We start from the raw sequence: 23,180 nt of genomic DNA, 5'->3' as shown, positions 1-23,180 counted from the left end.
CAGCGGGCATTAAATAAAAAAAAAATGACTCCAAGTGAATTCAGCAATAAAGAAAACTCTGAAACGAGCACAGAGCACGATAAAGAAAATTCCTTTACCAAAACCGAACCAAGAAGAGTTAAAATATTTGATGGAGGGCAAGTATATATGTTTTTAACCAAAAACTGTTGGGGATAATTATTTCTTGGTTCTGGGCTTTGTTTGATAGTATGATGTTGTTTCCTCTTTCAATTTATTTCAATTAACAGTTCCTAAACTGTGGCATGTAGACCAGTGATGGTCTGTGGAATGTTTCCTGGTTTTCCCTAGAGAAACAGCAAATCATATGTTCCATGGTGGTGCACAGATAAAAGGAGAAAGATTAAATGAAGAAACAGTAAAGAGTGGGATTAATTTTTTCCAAAGAACACGACACTCATCACATTAAAAATGTCTGATGTTATAGCTAGAGGCATAGGTATTTTTCTAATGTTACCAGTCCATGTAAGTGATTTCTGTTGCTGCCACAATTATGTTCTGTGATTGTGGATGGGAGGGGAGCTGGTCTAAGTGATCAGGCCTGGGCAGGATGGTGGTCCTCAATACAATCTCTGTTTACATGCATTCTATGCTGTGAAAAAGTTGGAGAGCTCTAGCTTCCAAAGCATTCTGAAAATTTTACTGAAAATAATAAGTACTGTAACATTTTGCATCAGATATCAAATGGCTCATCAAAATAAGTCACTTGCATGTGGCACCCTCCATGTAACATATTTCAACAGTTCTTTGTAATAGTAAAGTAACACTGACATTTTTAAAGGTTTTGGGGGGGAACAAAGAGAAGAGAGACGACATGACATTGGTGATGATGAGATCCCAGGGCCATTCATTTCTAGGCTGATGAATCCAATCCAGGGCAATGGTGAGCATAAGTTTATTACCATCTGCCCAGGCAAAGTGATATTGCTTTTCTCTGCCCATTTCCTAATGGGTAGGATCCACTTCACAAAAAATCATCACCTCAAGTGGTATCCTGGATGATGTTCTCAGCAGAGAAGCCAAGTAATGAATGGCAGTAGACTCTGAAGTACACTTTCATCCAGAGGGGGTCCCACTAGGTTAAGAGTGAAGTACATTGGTAGGGATGTGTGAGGAATTTTTCACTGTCATAACCCAGACTATTCCTGTTACATAGACATCAGTCTCCAACATGTTCTTCTTTTAGCACCTTCCTCCTCCCCTCAAAAATTGACAGTTTTTAGAAGTGTGTGTATGTGTTAAACAGATTTAAGATTAAGTTTGGAATCTAGATGTTTGTTGTATGGGGGGAAGCCCATTCTTAGACATTAGGATTCCACCTAGTAAAATAACTGAAGACTAAAATGCCATGAGTTGATCAGAGACAGGCTTTGATTTGGACATCATTCATTCACATATTACATTATTTCTGGAATTCCGTTCATTCTACTGCAATTCTAATTTTCTGACTTTAGCTGACATAGGACTTTAGCTAGAAAATAACCCACTTCATAACAAACCTCCTCACTGTTACCATATTGTTGTTAGGTACAAATCAAATGAAGAATACGTGTATATTCGGGGAAGAGGAAGGGGAAAGTATATCTGTGAAGAATGTGGTATACGTTGTAAGAAACCAAGTATGTTGAAGAAGCATATTCGTACGCATACAGATGTCCGTCCTTACCACTGCAACTACTGCAACTTCTCCTTCAAAACTAAAGGTAGAGGCACTTGTCACAGCTAGTTATTTTTTCCTTTTCCTTTTTCTTTTCTTTTCTATTTACTTGAAACTGCCTTTAGATTTCTTTTAAAAAAAAAACAGCAAGACTGAATATAGAGTATGGAGGTAATAAAATGAATTGAACAAGTGGTATTACAGTAACAACTATAAAATGTTGTGGTGGTCTTCAAGCAGTGTCCCTAAGCGTGCTCCATTTGTGCCTTTGATTTGGAGATTTATTGTGTAGATCCTTGTCAGGCCACACATGAGTCATACACATCCTCATGCTCCTTATCGAGGGCATGTAAGGCCATGCAGACTAACCACCAGACTAACAGACTTGGTCTGAGATGGAGTGCTAGTGTACCCACTTGTCTTCAGTCTCATTTTCTTTCTTTACCTTTCCTTAAATTTAACCTTTTCAATAGTTCATTTTGTAGAGAGGTTTGTTCTATAATCACCCCCTTCCCCCCATTTCTTTTTTCTTTTGAGATCCCCATCATCCCAGGGTATACCAGAGTCTCTGGGTTTTAAACAATGCCACAGTTGCTGGGAAGCTATTCTGATCAGTGATAGGCATTCCTGGCATATCTGTTGCTTGGAGAAACACATACACTTTTGAGGGATATCGTCTGCTCAGCTTTTGAAAGCAGAGCTAGGAAGAATCTGGAGACAAAGCTTAAATTCTTAACGATGGAGTGTTCTCTCCATCTGGCCTTGGATCCAGGTAAGAAGACCCCCATCTCCATCCCCACACAGCAGTCTCTGAATGAGCATAGTGTCCCGTCAATATCTACATACTTGTCCAGGTCTACTTGGGAAGGATCATCAGAGAACTCAGGAAAGACTCCCTGGGGGGAGGGATAGCTCAGTGGTTTGAGCATTGGCCTGCTAAACCCAGGGTTGTGAGTTCAATCCTTGAGGGGGCCATTTGGGATCTGGGGCAAAAATTGGGGATTGGTCCTGCTTTGAGCAGGGGGTTGGACTAGATGACCTCCTGAGGTCCCTTCCAACCCTGATATTCTGATTCTATGACTCCTAGAAAGAGGGCCAGTTCTTTGCTTTGAGAAAACCATCTCCTCAAAGTAAGATAACACTGAAGATCTCACATCCCAATATGGGTACTGCTGAGTCTCCATGTTCCATCAGTACCAGCCCTGTGCCTGGAGCTCCAAGCTCCTCTAAGACTAAAGGCACCAAACATGCCTCGGTACCAGGATCCTTCTCCATACCACAGCAGCAGGACACTGTAGTGAAGGAGTTTAAGCACTCTACTCCTAAAAGGACAACACCTACAATATACTCAGTACTCTCCATTCCTAGGCCAGGAAGATGATGTGCCAGGGAAGAGGCATACTACTTACACTGTTTCGGTTCCTCCCAAGCCATCTTCTTCATTACTGTCTACTTCCATCAGATGAGATTTACCAGAGCCGTCTATGCTGTTGGTTGACTCTGAAACTTGCCCCGTGCCAACCCACTCTGTACCACAGGAATTCAAAAACTCCAGTTATTTATTCGTTTCAGATGAGCTGAAGTCTCACCAATAATGGTTACCAAATGTCTGTTGGTAGCAAGAGTGACATGGTGACTGAGACTGGACCTTTCCCCAGTACCGTTCAGTCCTCCAGCACCTTCTAAAAGTGGCAGAGTACTTCCTTTAGATGAGGAGTTCTTTTCTGACTCCTAATCTCAGTGCAGGATTCCCCTACTCACCAAAGGAACTTCCCTCCTGTTATTTTTGGGGAGAGAAGGGAGTTACACCCAGGACAAATCCGTGCCCCACACTGACTCAAGCACCATCCCATTTCCTATGGACTCACCTCAGTGGCTAACCTGGGATCCTTGGCCTAAATATCAACAGCAATTCTCATGCGTCCCTAGTCTTTCTCTTGGAGACCATAGAAGGAGACTTTCTCCTACTTCATCTCTTTCTCTTCCTTTACCTCACATGCAGGAATCCTTTGAAGAGCAGGAGGCCAGAACAGATAAGGATGCTACTTTGCAAATTAATATCTCCTCCTCCTCTCCAGATGAGATTATTATGCTGCCTCCACCTTTGGCTGATGATTTCAAACAGTTCCAGGACTTAATGAAATGTACTGCACAATCTTTACAGATCCCCTTAGAGGAGGTCAGAGTCACAGCATAAGCTCCTGGATATTCTCCAGTGGACACCCTCTGCTCGAGTAGCCTTGCCAATTAATAAGCCCTGCTGAATCCTACCAAGACCATTTGAAAGACTCTAGTAACAATACCACCACCATGTAAGCATGCCGATTTAAAAAAAAAAAAAAAAAAGTCCAGACAAGGACTCTGAATTTTTATTTTCCAATCTTGCACCTAACTCTCTGGTTGTGGAAGCAGTGAATGAATGCAAGATTCCCAAACAACTTGCTGAAGGCACAAACATTCAGGATGGTGACTCTTGCAGCTATAACTTCATCATTGGAACTGGGGGATTGATTTTCAGCCTTTGACCTTCAGGATGCATATGTTCATGTCACGATTTATCCAGCTCACAAGAGATTCCTTCAGTTTCTGATCAGTTGAGATCACTTCCAGTATCAGGTGCTTCCTTTCAGCCTGTCTTCTGCCCCAAGGTTATTCTTGAAAGTATTGGCAGTGGTCATTGCTTATCTTCATCTGGGGATAATTGTTTTTCCGTGCCTTGACAACTGGCTATTCAAGGGCCAGTCTTACAAGATTCTCTCCACCATAAAGACAGCAATGTCTCTGGTTCCACGGACTAGGTATTCATCTCAGCATCAGTAAATCTAAGACCTGTGCAAAGGATAGAATTCATAAGGGCATCCTTAGATGCACTATGAGCAAGAGCTTACCTGCCCATGGACAGTGTCATGTCCTTAACAAACCTCATCTCAAAAATTCAAATCAGTCCACAAACATCAACAAGAAATCACCTTCAACTACTCAGGCACGTGGCAGCTTGTACTTTTGTGACACAACACACTAGGTTATGCTTTTGATGTTTCTAGGGCTGGCTCAGGATGGTTTATGTCCCCGAACAAATGCAGCCTGCAGAAACTGGTGTCAGTCCCTCATCGAGTACAAGTACTCAATTGGTGGAAAGACCCAGACAATGTTTGTGTAGGTGTTCCATGCATCCAGCTCTCCCCAGCCATCACCATAATGAAGGCTGCAACTCTGATGGGTTGGGGAGCACACTTAGGGATCCACACCATTCAGGGCAAATGAAGCATAGTTGCACAAGAAGCATAGTTGCACATCAACATCCTGGAGCCGAGGACAGTCAGAAATGCCTGTATCTACTTCCTGCCATTAAATCAGGAGCAGTTTCATAAAAATCATGATGGACAACGTAGTCTGCATGTTCTATATCAACTGGTGTGATGGACGGTGGGGTAGGCATGAGATCCCCTTTGTGTGAAACAGTGAGGCTATGGAACCACTGTATAACCAACCACATCCTAATTTTGGCAGCCTACCTCTCGGGTACAAAACACTGAGGCTGATAACTTCAGCAGGCACTTCTCAAGCAATTACAAATGAGAGATGGAGTCCTGGATTCTCAGTCACATTTTCCTGACTTGAGGAGTTGCACTTCCCCTCACACACTGGGGGAAGTGCTTTCCTCATTAGTAGATGAGGGGCCTTCTGTATGCATTTCCTCCAGTGCCCCTGATATTGAACATGATCAAGCAAGACAAAGCCAAGATCATATTAATAGTTCCAGTGTGGCCCAGATAGGCCTGGTACGCTTGCTGTTTGCCCAGTGATGAGTCTTCCATCCATCCTGGGACCCAGTGATGTGGGGGAAGCCCGGAACCCAGGCTCCAGCTCAAGCCTAAATGTCTACATCGCAATTTTACAAGTCTACTCCAGAGCCTGAGTCAAATGAAATGGGCCAGCTATGAGTATTTAATTGCAGTGTAGACGTACTCAAAGACTCATTACATCACATACCAAATTTTCTATATTAGGTGTGATCTGAATTTCATATCTATCAAGATATCTATCTTTTAGTTTTCTTCATGAATCCACATCGCACCAGGATGGATGTTGCCTTCTATACCCTAGACATCAGGAGAACACTGGCCTCTTATTTGGACCAAACCAGATCATTTGGAAAATCTCCAAGACTAGCAATTGCTGAATGTCCAAAGGATCCACAATCTCCAACCAGTGACTCTCCAGATGGATTTCTGGATGTATTATTCCTTGTTATGAATCTGCCAATTTACAAGTGTCTTCTAGGGTATTGACCATTCCATGAGGCCTTTCTCTACCTCTGTGACATTACTCAAAAACATTCCCCTTGTCCAGATCTTCAGAGCTGCAGCTTGGTCTGCAATACATATGTTTTCCAAGCACTACGTGTTGGTTCATTCTTCTAGATGAGACGCTGCCTTGGGAAATGCGGCCTTGTCTTTAGTATTGGACTCAACTCCAAAGCTGCTTCATGTTGAGGATACTGCTTGAAAGCCACCTGAAAAGGGGCACCCAAAGGGAGACTACTCCAAGGGAAAAAGAGACCTTCCTCTCCTTGTGCAGTAACTGGAGTTCTTTGAGATGTGTGTCCTCGCGAGTGCTCTGCCACGTGTCCTCTTTCCCCTGTTCCAGTGTTTCTTGTGTGGGGCTTTGTGGCGGAGAACGAACTGAGGGCAGTTTGCCAGCGCAGCCCCGTAGGCCCTTGGCGTGCAGCAAGGGCAGGTACTACCACCAAAAGTTTCCGACTGACGGCGCGCACAAGCGCCTCTGAAGTGCAGCACCCGCAGGGGGAGACGCGTCCTGAAGAACTCCACAAGTCCTGAAGACTGCACAAGGTGGGTAAGCGGATGATAAATCGTTACCTACTCACCTTGCGCTTAGTTCTCAGGATTCGCAGTGCTGCGAAGAACTCTTAATGGTCTGAGCGTGTAGTCCTGCACTGCTCTTAAAATATAAAAGTTAGAATTCTGACATGGTAGGTAACAGTTATGTTTCTAATTTAACTTAGTTTCCTTCTCTGAGTGGCCTCTGCACGCTGCTAAGAGTGGGAATGTGCAGAGGTTCTTTCAAAGAACTCTAGTAACAGGTGAGTAGCCTTCATTTTCAGATTTGCTTGCTCTAGGTTCGTATATATTGTACATGTGATTAGATTGGCAAAGGATTAAAGTAATTACCAATCCTAATAGTTCTCACCGAGTGATTCTTCAAGAATATGGATTTTCTATTTTACTTGTTTTGACACCAGCTCTGGGCTCTCAACACTCTGTGTCACATCCACTGACCTTCTAGCCAAGATGAAATTGGGTGGGTAGTATCTGAGCCTCCCTCAGGAGCGGCCAGAGAAATTGATAGGGAGGGACTCCTATTCCTCACCATTCTCTCCACCTACGATCTGGGAGTTCTGAATTGCAGAGGCACCATATATGGGTTTCTGAGTCTAGAGCAGGAGACTAAGCTAGCTTTAATTTGACCTTTTAAATGATCAGTCCTTTTCTAACACAATTATTTTCTTAACTATAGAATTCTGTCTCATGTTGCTGAACTGTTTTCTTCTTAATTGAATGAGTAACAGAGTGACAAACACTGTACTAATGACATGCTTATTATAGTGTTTTTAAATTATATTTAAAAAAAATTAAATCTGATCTTTGCTTAAAACTTACATGCAACTATATCACTATGATCTCAGAGAAACTCTTGTGTTAAGTAGGGTCAGGCCTAGTCAGCACTGGAGTGGAAAACTTCCTACATTATCTTGTTTTGTTTTGAAAGTGATGCACGTAATTCAGCACGTGTGTCGGAACTTAGTACTCCATCACATTGTAGGGAGTACACATGTTTGTGGTGCAGTCTTTTCGATGAAATGTCAAATGGAGGCTTTTATCACTTCTGATCATGAAAGGTCCAATGGGAGTTTTTGCAAGAGTGGGTGTGCTGGCCATATTCCAAACTCCTAATTAAATTCCGCCTACTTCAATTCCCCTGTCACTTTAGTTAGATACAATATTTTTATTCACTTCCTGTCCTGATTTTCATCAGCAGGGTCTATGCCTGCACCCCAAATACCCTCATGCCCCAATGCAATAGTATATAGGAAGGGGTGGACCTGCCGCAACTCCATTTCCTTCTCAGTTGCCTGCAGCTTGACATGATGCATTGCAATGTCCATTTTCTAGCCATGCTGCTTTGTATACTTCTCGCTTATTTTTTTCCTTATTTTTCTAGTGGTACTTTTTGTTTTATTATTTTTCCATTATTTAGCACAGTTGGAGTGGGGGTTCCCCTCATCCTCTCTTTTTGCCTGATATGGTCCTTTATCGCTTTTCTTGGTCCTCACTATATGATCTTGAGCATGGGTTATGCCCAACAGGCCAGGCTTCAAACCCTGCCAGACCTGCCATCGGTTTTTCCCCACAGTGACGAACATTCAGGCTGCCTTTGGGAGTCTCACATCCCCTCCAAATTAGAGAGACAAGGTGAGTGAGGCAATATCTTTTATTGGACCAGGTGTCGGTGAGAGAGACAACAGAAGACAGACGACTCAAAGATATTATCTCACCCACCTTGTCTCTCTAATATTCTGGGACTGACACAGCTGTGACAACACTGAATATCTTCTCCAAATGTAAGCTCTGGTCAGGATTTAAGAGCAGATCTAAGAAGTTGAGAGAAGACAGGCTAAAACTCCTGCTAATTGAGTGCTCACTGTGACTCATGGGTCCATGTCACCCCAATGTTCCCGGGACCTGTCTGACTGCTTCTGCTCTAGTGGTAAGCAAAGACCCAGGGGGCTCTGCAGCAGACCTTCAAAGAAGAAAAGACTCCATTCTCTTAAACAGGATAAGAAATGGGGAAAGTCTCCCTTGGGTCTGGGTCTCAGGAGACTTTGCATCCTTCTACGGATTCCTCTGAGACTCTCATCCCCTCCAGTACCAATTCTGCAACAGTGGCAAAGAAGCCACTTACCTAGAAGCCTCCTTAAGTGGCATCAATGTTTGGACTGGACTCAGTGCCTTCAAAACAGGGATTGCAGAGTCTAGACAAAATCCTCATCACACACTTATCATTCTTTGGTACCATCTCCACCTGCCATACTGACTCCTGAGGATCCCCATCTAGAGTCCCCAATACCATCCAGATTCCTGTTAGACAAGGACTTCTGTTCCCTGGAAGAGCCTGAATTGCCACTGTTGAGACACTCTCCACCGTATCAACTCATTTTTCTGAACCTGTTTACTCTCCATCTATGCCTTCTTCGATGGTGTCTCATCCTCTGGTACCAACAAGGTCCCCATGGACACACTTTGAGGGTACTGAGAAAGATTTCCAGTTGGTACCAACACAACTTTCCCTGGTGCCACCTCATCAGCCAACCCACCTATCAAACCTCTTTACCAATAAAGGTGCATATACCATGCTAGAGTCTGGTATCAACTCGACCTCCAGTGCTGGCATCATCCACTCCCCCAGTGGATATGGGGAATGACACCTCATCTGACTCTGAAGTGTCTATACAAGGGTCCTCTGCCTTCCTGCCACCTTCTCTTAAGGTTCAACCTGAGGAGGAAACTCTTAGTGGGAAACACACCCATGGACCCTGGCAAGGACTACCGTGGGGCCCTTCCTTTTTTACTTTGTCCCAGTTCAGTGAGCCGTCTGGAACCCCTGAGACCCATATGGTGACCATTTCTACCAGGTCTCCTCTTGTAAGAGGGCATGTCAGGAGCAACAAACAGTGTTATTGAGCCTTGCTCTTACAATACTTCTCACTGAGGAGGAAGAAACACCTTCCCACAAGTGCTCCTCCTCATCAGATGAGGCTGTCATGCCTCCTCCACTATTTTACTGTGATAATATCAAGGCCTTTCAAGACCTGGTGAAACATATAGTGGACAGTTTACAGACTCACTGGAGGAGATACAGGAACCCCAACGTTCCATCAGATATCTTTCTTCCATCTCCCCAGGCCAAGATTGCCTTGCCCATCAATGATGTTTCATTAGCCCAAGTAATGCAAGGTGTGGCAAGCTCCATCTACTATTCCAGCTCCTGCAAATGGGCTGACAAGCAATATCATATTTCACCCAGAGGGTCAGTGTTTTTTTTTTACCTCCTACTTTACAACCAACTCTCTGGTTGTTGAGACCGCAAACAAGAGGAACAGATAACATCAGTTCCATTCAAAACCATCAGACAAAGAGCCGAAGCGACTGGATCTTCTGGGTCACAAGATACTCATTTGCTTCTTTGCAATTCAGAATAGCCAATTACCAAGCCCTATTACCAAGCCCTGATGGCGAAGTATGACTTCAAAAACTATTCTTTTTCTCAGGCTTTATTAAACACTTGCCTCAGGATCAGAGAGGACAATTTCAGGCCCTCATTACAGAAGGCCAGACAATTGCTAAGGCACCTCTACAGGCTGCGCTCAAGGCCACTGACACAGCTGCACTTTCCATGACTACAGCAGTAGTCATGCACCAAGCTTCTTGGCAGCTGTCTTCCAGCCTCCTCTGGAAGGTAAAAAATACTGTTGAGGGCCTTCCTTTTGAGGGACGCAAGTTGGTTAGTGACACCACAGTCGGGTCTCTTCGCAGGTTGCAGACTGCTCAGTGATCTCGACTAGTCCACTACTAGCCCCTGAGACCAGCTGAATCCCCCCACCCCAGGAAGAAGCCCAGGTTCCCTAAGAAAGGGCCCTCCTCTTCAGTGAACTCCCAACCAGTGATGTCCTCAAAATACCAGTTTTGACCTATTGGTCAAGGGCCACGAACTACCATCTACTCTGGATCCTACACTGCACCTCCCCCTCTCCCACCCTTATGGGAATCATCTGTCCCATTTTCTACCTTTGTGGGAGTGCATCACGTCAGACAGATGGATCCTGGAGTTGATTTTCACAGGCCATTCCATCAAGTTCAGCTCCTTACCACCCCCTCACCCTTCTTCCCTATCCCTCTTCAGGGCCATTCTCACAAGAATATTTTGAGACAGAAGGTATAATCTCTCCTAACACTGGGATCGATTGAACTTATTCTACTGGATTTCCTCTAAAAAGGTTTAAATCTTGGTATTGCTTGGTCCTGAAGAGAGTTGAAGTTACAGAGATCGAGTCTGGACCTCAGGATTTTCAACACTTTCATCTGTGATCAGCATTTCAGAATGATAACCCAAGGAGCAATAATTCCCTCTCTGGATCCGGGAGATTGGTTAATTTCCCTTGACCTTCAGAATGCTTATTTCTATCTCACCTTTCTGCCAGCCCAAGGTCTTTACCACAGTCTTATTGGTTGCCACAGTCCATCTTGCTAGATGGAAATAATCATCTTCCCCTACCTGGACAATTGGCTCCTGAAAGGTTGCTCATTTCTAGAGGCTCAGGCAGTAACTGGCAAAGCTCTAGCTCTTCACAACTCACTAGTCGTCTGTCTCAATCTGAAAAAAATCTACCCTTATACCCAGATAACACAGACTTCATCAGGGCCACTGTGGACTTCTCCAGTGCCAATGAGTATTTGCCCAAGGACAGATTTACCTTGAAGTTCAAAGACACAGTAAATCACAGCATGGACTTGCTTACAACTTCTGGGCCGTATGGAAGCCTGTACATTTGTGGCACCCTTAGCAACAGTACACTCTTGGTGTCTTCAGGCCTGGCTGAGAACCATCTATATCCCCAACAAGCACAGTCTATTGGAACAGGTATCACTTCCTTGGAGAGTACTAAACACTCTAAGTTGGTGGAAAGATCCACAAAAAGAGTGTGTGGGAGTTCTGTTCCTGCAGCCTCCTCCTATAAGGACCATCATTCCAGGCATCTCGGTGATAAGCTGGGACGCACGCTCCCAGAACTTCATAGCGCAAGGAAGATGGACTCCTTGGGAGGCCATACTCCATATCAACATATTAGAGTTCAGAGTGGTTCATTACCCTTGCAAGCACTTCCTACCCAGCAACAGGCGCCACCCAATCAGGATCATGCTGGACGACAGAATAGCAATATATTATATCAGTCGTCAAGGAAGAGCAAGATCCCAGTCCTTATGCACCAAATCCATAAAACTTTGGAACTCTAGTGCAATATTACACCGTGGGCAAATCTCAGCAGTTTATCTTTCGGGACTACAGATCTCATTGGCAGATTCCCTCTGCAGACACAGACCACAATGGGAGCTGAATGACAAGGTATTCCCAGAGATATTTTACCTGGGGCCAGCTACTGACACATCCCTTCAAAACTCCATCCAGTGTGAAGTGCAGACAATTCTGCTATAGGGGATGGGACCTCCACAACTTGACAAGAAATACCTTAGACATTCCTTGGCCTCATGTATTGCTTTATGCTTATCCTCCAATTCTCTTACTGCTTAAGGTTCTTAGAAATTGAAAAAAGAAAAATTAGTAGCCATTCTCTTAGTACTATCTTATCCAAGAGAGGTGTGGTTCCCAGAGCTGACTCGCCTGTTTCTGTGATTGTCTCTCCTTATTCCCCTGACAGTGAACCTCCTCACCCAAGAGTTGGGATTGATCACTCATCTGAATCTTTCAGCTCTTCACCTGAAGCCTGGCTACTAGATGGTTCTCTGGTATAGGACAAGACTGCTCCCCAGAGGTACAAACTGTACTGCTTCATAGCAGAAAACCTCCAACAAGGAAAATGTACCTGCAGAAGTGAAAATGCTTCCAGTCTGGGTGCGGGCAGAGATATACAGCTTCTTTTGAGTATTGTCTGTCACACATTCTCAATTACCTGTTCAATTAAAAACCTCATATTTATCATTGAGCTCCGGCAAAGTTCACCTAGCTACTGTTGTAGCTTTTCACCTCTCAGTCAAAGGGTTTTCAGTTTTTACTCACCCAACCACAATGAGGTTTATCAAAGGCCTCTTCAACCTCTTCCCTCCTGTCAAGGAACCAACTCCACCAAGGGACCTCAACTTACTCCTTATTGCATGGAGGAAACCTCAATTTAAACCTATGGCGAACTGTTCCCTCCTTCATCTGTCCCTTTAAGATCTCATTTCTCATAGCCATCCACTCAGCCAGGAGGGTAATGAAGCTTGGAGTCTTGATCACTGACCTACGGTATATAGTGTTCTATCACAACACGATGACTCTACATCCGTACCCTCGCTTCCTTCCCAAGGTTTCCCATCAACCAGGAGATCCACCTCCTTGTGTTTTATAGTAAGACTCAGACTTAGAGAGAAGACTCAAGCTTTCCCACACTGGATGCAAGGAGAACTCTTGACTTGTACCTAGACAGAGGTAGACCCTTTAGGGCTTCACCCAGGCTTTTCATCTCAATTGCAGAATGCATGAAAGGACAAGCAGTGTCCACCCAAAGACTATCCAAATGGGTTGAAGGATGCATTTTACCCTGTTAGTAAGCCTCGGGGGTTCTCCTTCCTCCAAGACTTGAGCTCATTCCACCAGTGTTCAATCTACCTCAGTAGCTCTGCTGAAAAACATACCTTTTAGATATCTGCAGGACAGCAACCTGATCTTCGGTACAAATGTTTTCCCAGCATTACGCTCTTGTGACTGCACCCAGAGCTGATGCAGATTTTGGCAAGGCTGTTATATGAAAGTGCATCAAAGTTCATAAAATATCACAAAAATAAATGTTGATGGGAAAAGGTATAAAATGGAGACCGAAAGACTTAGTCTAACCAAAAAGACCTATTGACGTAACCATGGACTAGGACTATGTTAAGCTCATGCCTGGTAAACAAGAGAAGTGTGGGACTGGAAATTAGGTCTAATTGGTGGACAACATAATGAGGGGACGAGCTATTCCACCCATCACTCACTTTTGGAGCTCTTCAGAGAAAAGACTTTGGGGGTGAAAATTGAGTCTGACAATTGCTGACTGAAAAAAAGGGGAAGAAGTGAGCTTTACCATCATGGTTTCCACCCTCACCGTCTCCTGGGACCCAGGATCCACTGTGACACTGTTGGGCCTTCGTCAGCCTAATCCTAAGAGATGTCCTGACAAAGCGAGACCAGAGAGAAGGACCCAGATAACATAGCCAGGGGAGGTGGCAAAATCCCAACCGGTGGGGTGTGAGAATTTGTCAAACCCTTCACCCTCTTTCTCCTCTCTCCCTCCCCCTGCCGTATTTCCTTCCCTATCTTATTTCTTCTCTTTCCTGTCTCTCTCCTTTTGCTTTCTGTCCAGTGAGAGTCTGGCTTAGCCAGCCAAGACTGCATATTTTGCAACACTGCTGTAAGTTTGTGGCCCGAAAGGCAGCTAAAAGCAATGCCCTAAACAGCACAACTCTGTTACAAGAGGTCAGCCAGATCTCAAAGTGGCTGAAAAGACCACGTGTTTCTCCAGCAAGGAGATTTCAGGTGAGAATCAACACCACAGATAGAAGCAGCATTTTTCTGTCGTTGCTGTTCTTTTCTTTCCCCATTTGTGTGCATTTGTCATTTTGCCTTCTAGGAAACTGTTTCGAACATCAACAACAGCTCCAGCCGATCTCTACTAACTTTTTCTCTTTTCCTTAATACTTCACATTTCAAGTGCTTTAATTGTTTTTCCTCCATTTCTGTAACTTTAATAAAAAATTAAAAACACCTTTTATGGCATGTTTGCCGTGTGACAAATTCAGTGAGTCTTGAATCTGAATTTGTCACATGGCACCAAGCAGGGTAAGTTATCTGTATACCAAACCCCCAATTTGGTTTAAAACTGTTTAATGGTGGACAGTGACAGGGTCATGTTAACTCCTTAACTCTTTTGAGTTATTTATTTCATCAAAATTAATATAACAGGCACTTCCACTGTGGTGGTGGCAAGTCCCTACCTCATTCTTGTAAGAAACACTTTAGCCATCTAAGCAAGTGACTCCAGGAGAGGGGTTCTTGGTTGTGATAGGCAAGCAGAGATAGGTGTCTCCCTGAGAGGAGTGCGGCTTAGGACACACCCCTCTCCTCTGCATTTTCGATTGGCTAGCTTAGGCGGTTCTCCATCTCACATGCTGTTTTTTTGTGGATCTCATTCTTAGATGCCTATCTGTCCCCATTCATTGTATAGTGAGCCTAGGCACCTAACTCAGGCTTTTTGATTGTAGTGTTTGTTCCGGTGATTTTTCTAGGTCCCTACAAGTTAAGTGTTGTGACACTTGGTTCAGGGTGTTAGATGTTTGATAACTGTGGACAGCTTATCCGGGTGTGGGGAAGAGTGAGCTGGTTATATATCATACACAAAATCAAAGTACACCTGTAACTGTATTTGTCTCAGTGTAGATCCATGTGCAGAATGTGACATGGATACAGAGATATGTATATTTAAAGAGTAAATCTTGGGTACATAGATATGTATATTTAAAGAGCAATTCATTTTTGTTTTTCTCTTAAGGAAACTTGACAAAACATATGAAGTCCAAGGCACACAGCAAGAAATGTATGGATTTAGGAGTTTCAGTAGGCTTAATAGATGACCAGGATGGAGAAGAATATGGTACGGATTTTAAATCTTCATTTTTTTACTCCACGTTTGTACTGATTTATTTTTCTGTCATCTCACGTATCTATCCTTTCTCACCCAAAGCCTTTGACTTCTGTTAGAAGGAAATGCCAGTGTGATAGACACCTTAGAAATATGACAGAGAGAGTAAAAGATACTAGAAAGACACATAAGCCAGAAAAAAAAAAAGATGGCATTTGCTAAAAGTCCATTGCTGGGAAATGTTCAAAAAAATGCTACGCAGTTTAATATCACCAATTTTACAAAACCTCAAAATATCTCAGAAACATAAATTTTCCTGCAGAACATGCAGTTCCATATCACAAAATTTCACATTTTTCACTGAAAATAATTTTGCTTGAAAACATCAAATTTTAATATAAGTCTCACAAAAATTGGACCAAATGTCAAATCTTCACTAAAATGCTCAAATTATGAACATATTGCTGTAAATATTTTGTGCAGCTCATCCCAGAAAGCAAAAAAGCAGTCATTGTGCTGCATGCAGAAGAAGACTGTGCTCTTGTAGCAGTGATTGAGTGTATATCACTAGGTGGGGTGATATGCAGTTAACAATTCTGCCGCTTTTCCACCTTCACCCTTTTTACTTTGTCATTAATAACATGAACATCAGTAAAAGGCATTTATAACAATTGATAAAATTTGAACCAAATCCTGTATTCCTAAAACACTCTCAAAGCTGCCGATGGAAGAGGGTAGGAGGTTGAAGCTGTTCCAGAAATGCAGAATTAGGGACATTGCAGATTTTGATTAATTGAATAAGATGGATCACTAGCAGTGGGCAACTCTGAGAGGTAAGACAGGACATTATTATAGGACTTAGTTTTGGCTCTAGAAATTCATCAGTGTAGTGATGGAATTCATCCGCCCACCCACCTGTACTGCAGTAGGATCAGACATAATTTTTACTTTGGAATATTTTTCTTCTTTACATTGAATAGTTTATTAGATTGTGGAAGAGGCTTTAAAGAGAAAAGTAGTGAAGAGTTTATTGAAAGAAGAAGAAAGGGTAATAGATTAATGCACTTGCTCCCACTTGACAACTAATAGCAGACTAAGTGAATCAGTCTGAATTTAATTCTTAATAATGTTGAGAATGTGACTCAATGTTCTTCAGTTGGTATGACTCAGTAATGTTCTAAGTACAAAGGAAGCGGCATTTGCCCTTTCTGAGCACAAATTGATTTATTCCTTCTGAAGACCAGAAAAAAACAAAGGTAATCTTTCTTATTTGACAACAAAATTCATGAATTAGTCCTCTTTTTTTGATGTACAAAACAAGTACCACAGAAAATATGCAGCCATTACATAGTCACATTTATTTCTCACTTAGGAACAATTTTATTTCAAATGTTCAGTTTCCACACACAATAAAAAAAAAAAATGCTGAACTGTTGTTTTTTTTAAATACCATTCTGCAGGTATCATAATCTTATTTGACCTTTTGTAGTATAGGTGATCAGGGATGTTCTATTCACTAGAGTGAAAAAACGTAAGTGATTGATAGGTTTATGTTTGCATTGTTAAAGATGTCCCTTTATAGTAGGAGAGTTATGGTTTTGGATTTAAAATCCTCATTAGTACTCTGGACAATAGTTATTTTTAAATTATTATTTTAATTATAACTGTTAGACTACATAGTAGTTCACTAGCATATATTAGGGCACAACATTTTTGCAAGAAAATTACTAAAATGCTATAGCTAAATTTAGTGGGATTTTTAAAAAAAAAAAAAAGAAAATTGAAATTCATTGAGATTTAGACATTAATTCCATTAGGCTCTTCTGAAAATCCTAGCCTGATCTGAAGTGTCCACTTGCCAGAAACTGCTAAAATCATTAATAGGTGCCCAAATACCAAGAGAAAACAAAGCACGTAGATAGTGCATAATTCTCTTCAGGGAAGAAAATTTGATACCCAGTCTTTAACGAGACATAGCAAGGATCTGTCGTCGTGTTTCAGGTACATCTGTGTCCCAGACGTAAATTGACCTGAACATTTTTCAGTAATCTCTGTAAAAGTTCTAATGTATATCAAAATTTAACCTAGTAGTAGTATGTACTATATATTGTAGAATGATGTATATTTTGCTCTGGTCTACAGAGAAATCAATGCAAGTTTTGGGGAACACTTAAAATGTTTCTCCTTAAAGAAACTGACTCCATGTATCTTTAGTTTTGGAGTTGTGTGCCAGTACATGCAAATGTAACCCACACACCTTCTGGGTGTAGTGTTCTGTCCCAGCTAGTGGCACTGACAGCACTTAGCAAGAGAGAAAATGAGTCTGTTCTACAGCCGTAGCTAACAGGCAGTTGGCTTTTAGCACGTGCGGTAGAGGCTCATGCACGAAGCTCCAGAGGTCCCAAGCTCAGTCCCCCCTGCCGACGACTGGGATCTGTCAGCGTTATACAAGCATAGGACCTTCTAAAAGCAGTGCTCTAGACAAGGTTGTGAATTTTGGGTATGCACTGTAAGGTGTTAAGATTGCATCAGCAAAGAAATGCATGTTGACTGTATGTATGCCAAGTTTTTTCTCTGCTTACAGTTTGTACATTTAAGTGCTGCTATTTCACATAGGTTTTTTTAAACCCTTTATTAGTTTTATGTTTTTACAGTTGTGTAAAGTTTTATTTCTCATCAATATTCTCTAGTCTTTGTTTGCCCAAACAAAAGAGAGAGAATTATTTTGATGTATGTAACCACGGCACCTGAATTCATGAAGGATGTACAGGAAGTCTCCCCTTGGGGCATGCAAAAGTTGTAAATGGTTGCTGTGCACCTCTCACCCCCTTTTGTTTCTTTTCCAAAGGCCACTTTCTTCAGCCTTTATTGTGCTCTTGTTGTTCCAGAGCAAAAACAGAAGCAAAACTACATATGAAACATTTTTAAATTAATATGAGAATCTCCAGTAGAGGTGGGAAATTGGGAAATGTACTTGACATTTACCTTTGTTTACTAAAGGTAACATTTTAAAAAGTGCCTGAGTCACTTAGGAGCCTATGTCCTGTTGAAAATCCGTTTGCTCTGTTTTATTAAAGGTCTGTGGTGTTCTGTGGAAGAAATTACACATGTTCTTTAGAAGAACCACATTATTAAGCTTCATCTCTATTACAAATTAAGAGTCTTTAACCTCTGAGTTAACACGGTTCATTTACAGTAACTTACCGTGTAAAGTAAATGGAACTTGGACTCCAAAGTCACGTAGGCACTTTTGAAAATTTTACCCTAAATAATTTAGTATCATGTGCTTGATAAGGTAGAATTTACTAACTGTACCATTTTTAAATTGGGGGGAAAAAAGATTATTACCTCACCTTGCATGTACATTTACATGTGTATCATGCTGCAGCACTATTTAAAATTAATTATTTTTAATAGCACTTAATGCTTATGCTGCACAGTAAGATCTGATACTACAATACATCTAAACTGTGGCGTTGTGTAAATCATTGTGTAAATCATCTGATTTCACCTAATAACATCAGTATTATTTGATCCTTTCACCTTCCACCACCTTGATTTTCAGTGGTGAATGTTTTATTTGTGTGAAATATGCTTTTTTTTTTTTTACTGTAATAAATGACAGCTTTTGCATGCTTTTATTTTTTATTCAAAGAGCTGACTGATTGTTAGAAGTGGCACGTTTATATCATAGGAACCAATGGTCCAGCTGACCCAATATTCTTCCTCAGGCAGCAGCCAATACCAGCTGTTTTTTAGAGGAAGGTGCAAGAAATCCAGGAAGGGACAATTGGGAAATGACTTGGTCATAGCGGAAATTTCATCTTTCCCTTAAGGCAGTTAATTGTTCGCTTCTGTCCTGAAGCAGCAGGGTGTCTATAGGTCTTATGTTATAATTTGTTATCCTAGCATATGTAATAATGCATATTCTTACTGGCCATACACATGTCTAGACTTCTGTTGATACCTACTTAACTAAGCTGTTGTCTCCAGTAAAACTCAGTAGGTTTTTCTTCGGGTTAATCAGCTGAAATTAGTGTTTGGCATTTAAAGAAACTACTAGCTTTTTGTTTGAGTCTGACCGTTAAAATTTACCACTACTTATGTTATCCTACTAATACCAGTACTGATACCACTATGAGTAGCCAATATCAGAAAGAGGTTGACTCTCACCTGGAAGTACTACACAGTTTAATATCAGCGTATAGAAAAAGGGAATGGAAAGCTGTTGTAGATATTTCCCTATTGTGTGCATGTACTTAATGCTATCCATTTTTCAAACAACTTGAGACATTGCAGTCATTACACTTAAGAATTTACAGGACTACGGTGTTCTTTAAAAGAGAGCGAGAGTGAGATTCCCCCTTGCTGGGTAAGAATCTGTGGGATCAGAGCTTTTAACAGTGTTCTTTTGTTTGGATTTGTCATCATTTGGGTATTAGTAAATACTTTTTGGTTTCACCTTTTGTGTTCCAAACCATCCCCACATCCTTTTACCTTTCATCTTCTGATCCATGGAATGTTCTTGTCCCCAAGGGTTACAATGTAAGGAATGTTAATATCTGAATTCAGCTGTCAGCAGAAGTGAACCATTTTGTGTGACAAAATCCAACTGGGGATATCCTTTTTGACCATGTTTGTTTTTACTTTGCAGTCTTTTTAATAAAATGAATTTGTATCTCTTCTGAATTGTAAACGTTCTAGGCCTGATCCTGCCAAGTGCATATGAGTGAGGTTGCTTGCCTAAATAAAACTACTCACAAGTGTAAGAGTTTGCAGACTTAAGTAAATCGCCAGTTACGTTATAGAGGTTATTAACAATAAACTCCAGTGATGAGAAGAATTTGTGAGCAGTCTCTATGCAGAAAGTTTTCATCCTAAAAATATTTCTTGCTTTCCACACTGTAATTTAGATATTTTTATATGTAATATACACTGAATTGTAGTTTTCAAACAAAATTACATGAGCCTTTCTAAAGATCAGATTTTTCCAAGTTAATTAGCAGTGTGTCATTTATCACAGTAGTTCATAAACTGATTTTCAAGGCTCTGGATTAGTTCAATGCTGTTTCATTCTGCGTTCTTAGCATAGAAAAGGTTAAAATAAATGAAAACCTCAGTAAAAATCTACTTCTGATAATCTGGAAGAATCTAAAATTGACCTTTTTTTTCTTTTCCAAGGAAGATTTTTTTTAAAAATAATTAACATGATTATTTGCTCAGCTTAAATGTATGTAATATGCATTCTAACTCTACATCCTCTGACCTGGGAGTAGAATGTTTGTGGCTACTGGTAATTCATAATACGAGATATACACAAGGCAGGATTATGTGTGAATAACACTTCTTGTTTAAAGAAAAGAATGTGAGAAGCCATAAGCTCTTTTCTTTTTTTACATAGTTTCAGGTTCAAACATTTACAGCTGCTTATCTGAGGATCTTAAGGTTCTTCCAGCAGATGTCACTATGAGTCTGTTAGACAGTAATGAGCAGAGACTAATAGCTGAAGCAGTATTTACACTTAATCTGTGTGAGTTTACTTTAAAAAATAGTAATCCATCAAATTTAGAAAGAGGTGCTAATTTTGTTTCGTAATTTTCTTGGTAACATTTACCTATAAGTCTGTGAAAGCTCTCTGCCAAGTAGTTTTAAATTGTCTCACTGGGGAATTGGAGATGTCCAATGAAAGACTGCAATACTCTTCTAATAATAACTAATAATAATCCTATGCTACTTCAAGTATGTACCTGCAGTACTATTAGAAAAACAGGTCGGATGGTGATGGTTTACAAAGGAGGCGCTGCTGTATATTATTGATAATACAGTGTAATATTTGAAAATATTTCCACCTTCGTTGCCATAGTATACTATATCTTTCTTAAACTTGGATAAAGACTATAACTTGATAATATGGAATAAATGCCTTAATTAGTTGTTAAGTTAAATGTTCCCATTTTCTGGACAAAATAAACTGCATTTATTGGAAATAGACTCAAGGCTGCAGGTAGCAGTGTTTATCAGCCCAGGATATTATTCAGTTAGTAAGAAGTACCTTCGGTCTCTCATAAGCAGAGCTGTTAGGGACACTTGTAGTTAAGATTGCCTAACATTTTCCATTATAATTCCCTGCTTTCAGTAGCTTATAAACTTTGCCAAACGTAGCCATGTAGGCTGAAATTTTCCATGCTTGCCCTCTGCCTCAAGCTGAACAATTTTGGAAAGTTGCAGTAAAAGCAGTTCCGCCCTTTTAAAAAACAAGGTTAAGGAAAAATCTTAGTTATGCGAATGTTAAATGTATTTTTTCCCCAACTGTTTCTTTGAAGAGTTCTTGTGCCTCCCTGCTTTGTAGCAGGAGCTTGGAATTTGGCAGGGGAATAGTCCTTGGGTCTTCTCCTTTTCCCATGAAAATTTACCCAGATATGGTCAAGTTATAAGCCCCTGAACTTTGCCATTTGAATTCAGTGGGAAGTTACTTACATGACTAAGTGGCTGTAGGATCAGGCCTTGAAAAGTCAAAAAATTCACCACGCTTATTTCTGACCATATCAGAATCAATATTGAAAAATTATAAACTTAGACTATGAAAACATTTGCTATGAGGCCGCGTGTAAATATTATTACTAAAATGAACAGCGGATTCAAGCAGGAAAATATTTTAAAATAAAGGGCTTACAAAAGTGTGTAAAGAAATGCTTAGTATTATCTACCTCAGTCCTATAGTTTGTAGCATCCTCATCTGGTAAGAGCAGGGCTGGAGTTAGTCAGCCCTAGGCTCTCTCAGTAATGGACATATTAAGATGCTAATAATTCCAACTAATGCTGCTGTGTGGAGGAACTTTAATCCTTTTCTTTCCCTCTTGGAGGTAAAATGCCATTATAGCAACTAACTAATCAACACCATTGTAAAAAATACTGATCTGAGTGGCAGGCCAAGGACATAAGGACAAAATTAATCAAGAGGGTTTACCCATGAATAAGTAGGATTAAAAACTCAGTTTTACTAGCTGAAGTGCTAGCAAATCTATAGTGAAAAGTTATGTCAGTGTTTCTATTAAATCGCTGTTTGCAGTTAACTTCCTGAAATTTTCATTTTTCTGGCTGGAAGGTTCAGGTCTCATTTGTGGCCTAAGGAGAACATTCTTTGGAAAAGTTTGAAGAAAAAATGGTGGTTCAGCCACTTTTTGAGGGAGAACAAAACACCCTCATTCCCCTTCTCCAAATGTGTTTGCCATTGATAAAATATTCTTGAGGTTGATTTTTTTTTAAACAGTTTTTGTGCTCAAATGGTGGGATTAGAACTTTGACTGGGAAATAACCTTTATAGAACAGAAGAGCTGTAAAAAATTAGACTGAAAACAAGTTTTGTATTTGCAAAGTTATAAGTGCTTGAAAATCCTAGAATAAGCATTTGCAGAAGTTGGGATACTAGATTTTAGGCACATTCACCAACGTTCTAAGCAAAGGAAACAAATCTGGGGAGGCTAACTCAGGTGCTCAGTGAACATACAGTATATGTCTGCTGAGGTACACACTGAAAAGAGCAGGGCTCCTTTGCCAGACTGAAGAATGTCTGAAGAATATTTACTTCAGTGGGTTTTGGGTCAGGCACCATATCAATAAAGAGCATCTGTTTTATTAATTGTGGACATTGAGCAGGATAGAGCCTTTTTCTTCTTTAAAATACATAAGATCTTCAATTGCATAAAACAAAAACAAAAAAAAACCTCTTAAAGACCATTAGATTTGCACAGTTAAGTCAGGAAATGCAATTAAGTTTGTGCTTTCTTAAGATCCCTTGCCTCATTCAGTACCTGTCTCCCACACATAAATGATGCATGGACTCATCCATACACAGTTGTACTATGTAGTGGAATGTTACCCAGGCATATCTAAGATGTTAGAGGAATGTATCCTTTTTTTCTTTGAGAGAGGATTAAATCACATAATTAGACAGGGTCAAACTGCATACATGTAAGAGGACAGAGTTAAGAAGGGTGCAGGAAACCTTAATTTTCACTTATCCTGAGTGCT

General features: G+C 41.0%; 1 protein-coding gene across 19 annotated transcripts in view; it reads left to right on the top strand.

The window, feature by feature from the left end:
* HIVEP1 (HIVEP zinc finger 1) overlaps positions 1-23,180 on the top strand; it is a 185,935-nt gene that overhangs the window by 149,586 nt on the left and 13,169 nt on the right. For all 19 annotated transcript variants that reach the window (XM_073332044.1, XM_073332041.1, XM_073332033.1 and 16 more), the window contains 3 exons: positions 4-137; positions 1,546-1,721; positions 15,060-15,161. In XM_073332044.1, the coding sequence (XP_073188145.1) occupies positions 4-137; positions 1,546-1,721; positions 15,060-15,161 (412 nt within the window). The remainder of the gene's footprint in view (positions 1-3; positions 138-1,545; positions 1,722-15,059; positions 15,162-23,180) is intronic.

The sequence above is a fragment of the Lepidochelys kempii genome, chromosome 2, assembly GCF_965140265.1.
Source record: "Lepidochelys kempii isolate rLepKem1 chromosome 2, rLepKem1.hap2, whole genome shotgun sequence".
In the NCBI taxonomy this organism is placed as follows: Eukaryota; Metazoa; Chordata; order Testudines; family Cheloniidae; genus Lepidochelys; species Lepidochelys kempii.
The sequence above is the reverse complement of the archived record's forward strand: the minus strand, read 5'-3'. Positions and strand labels throughout refer to the sequence as shown.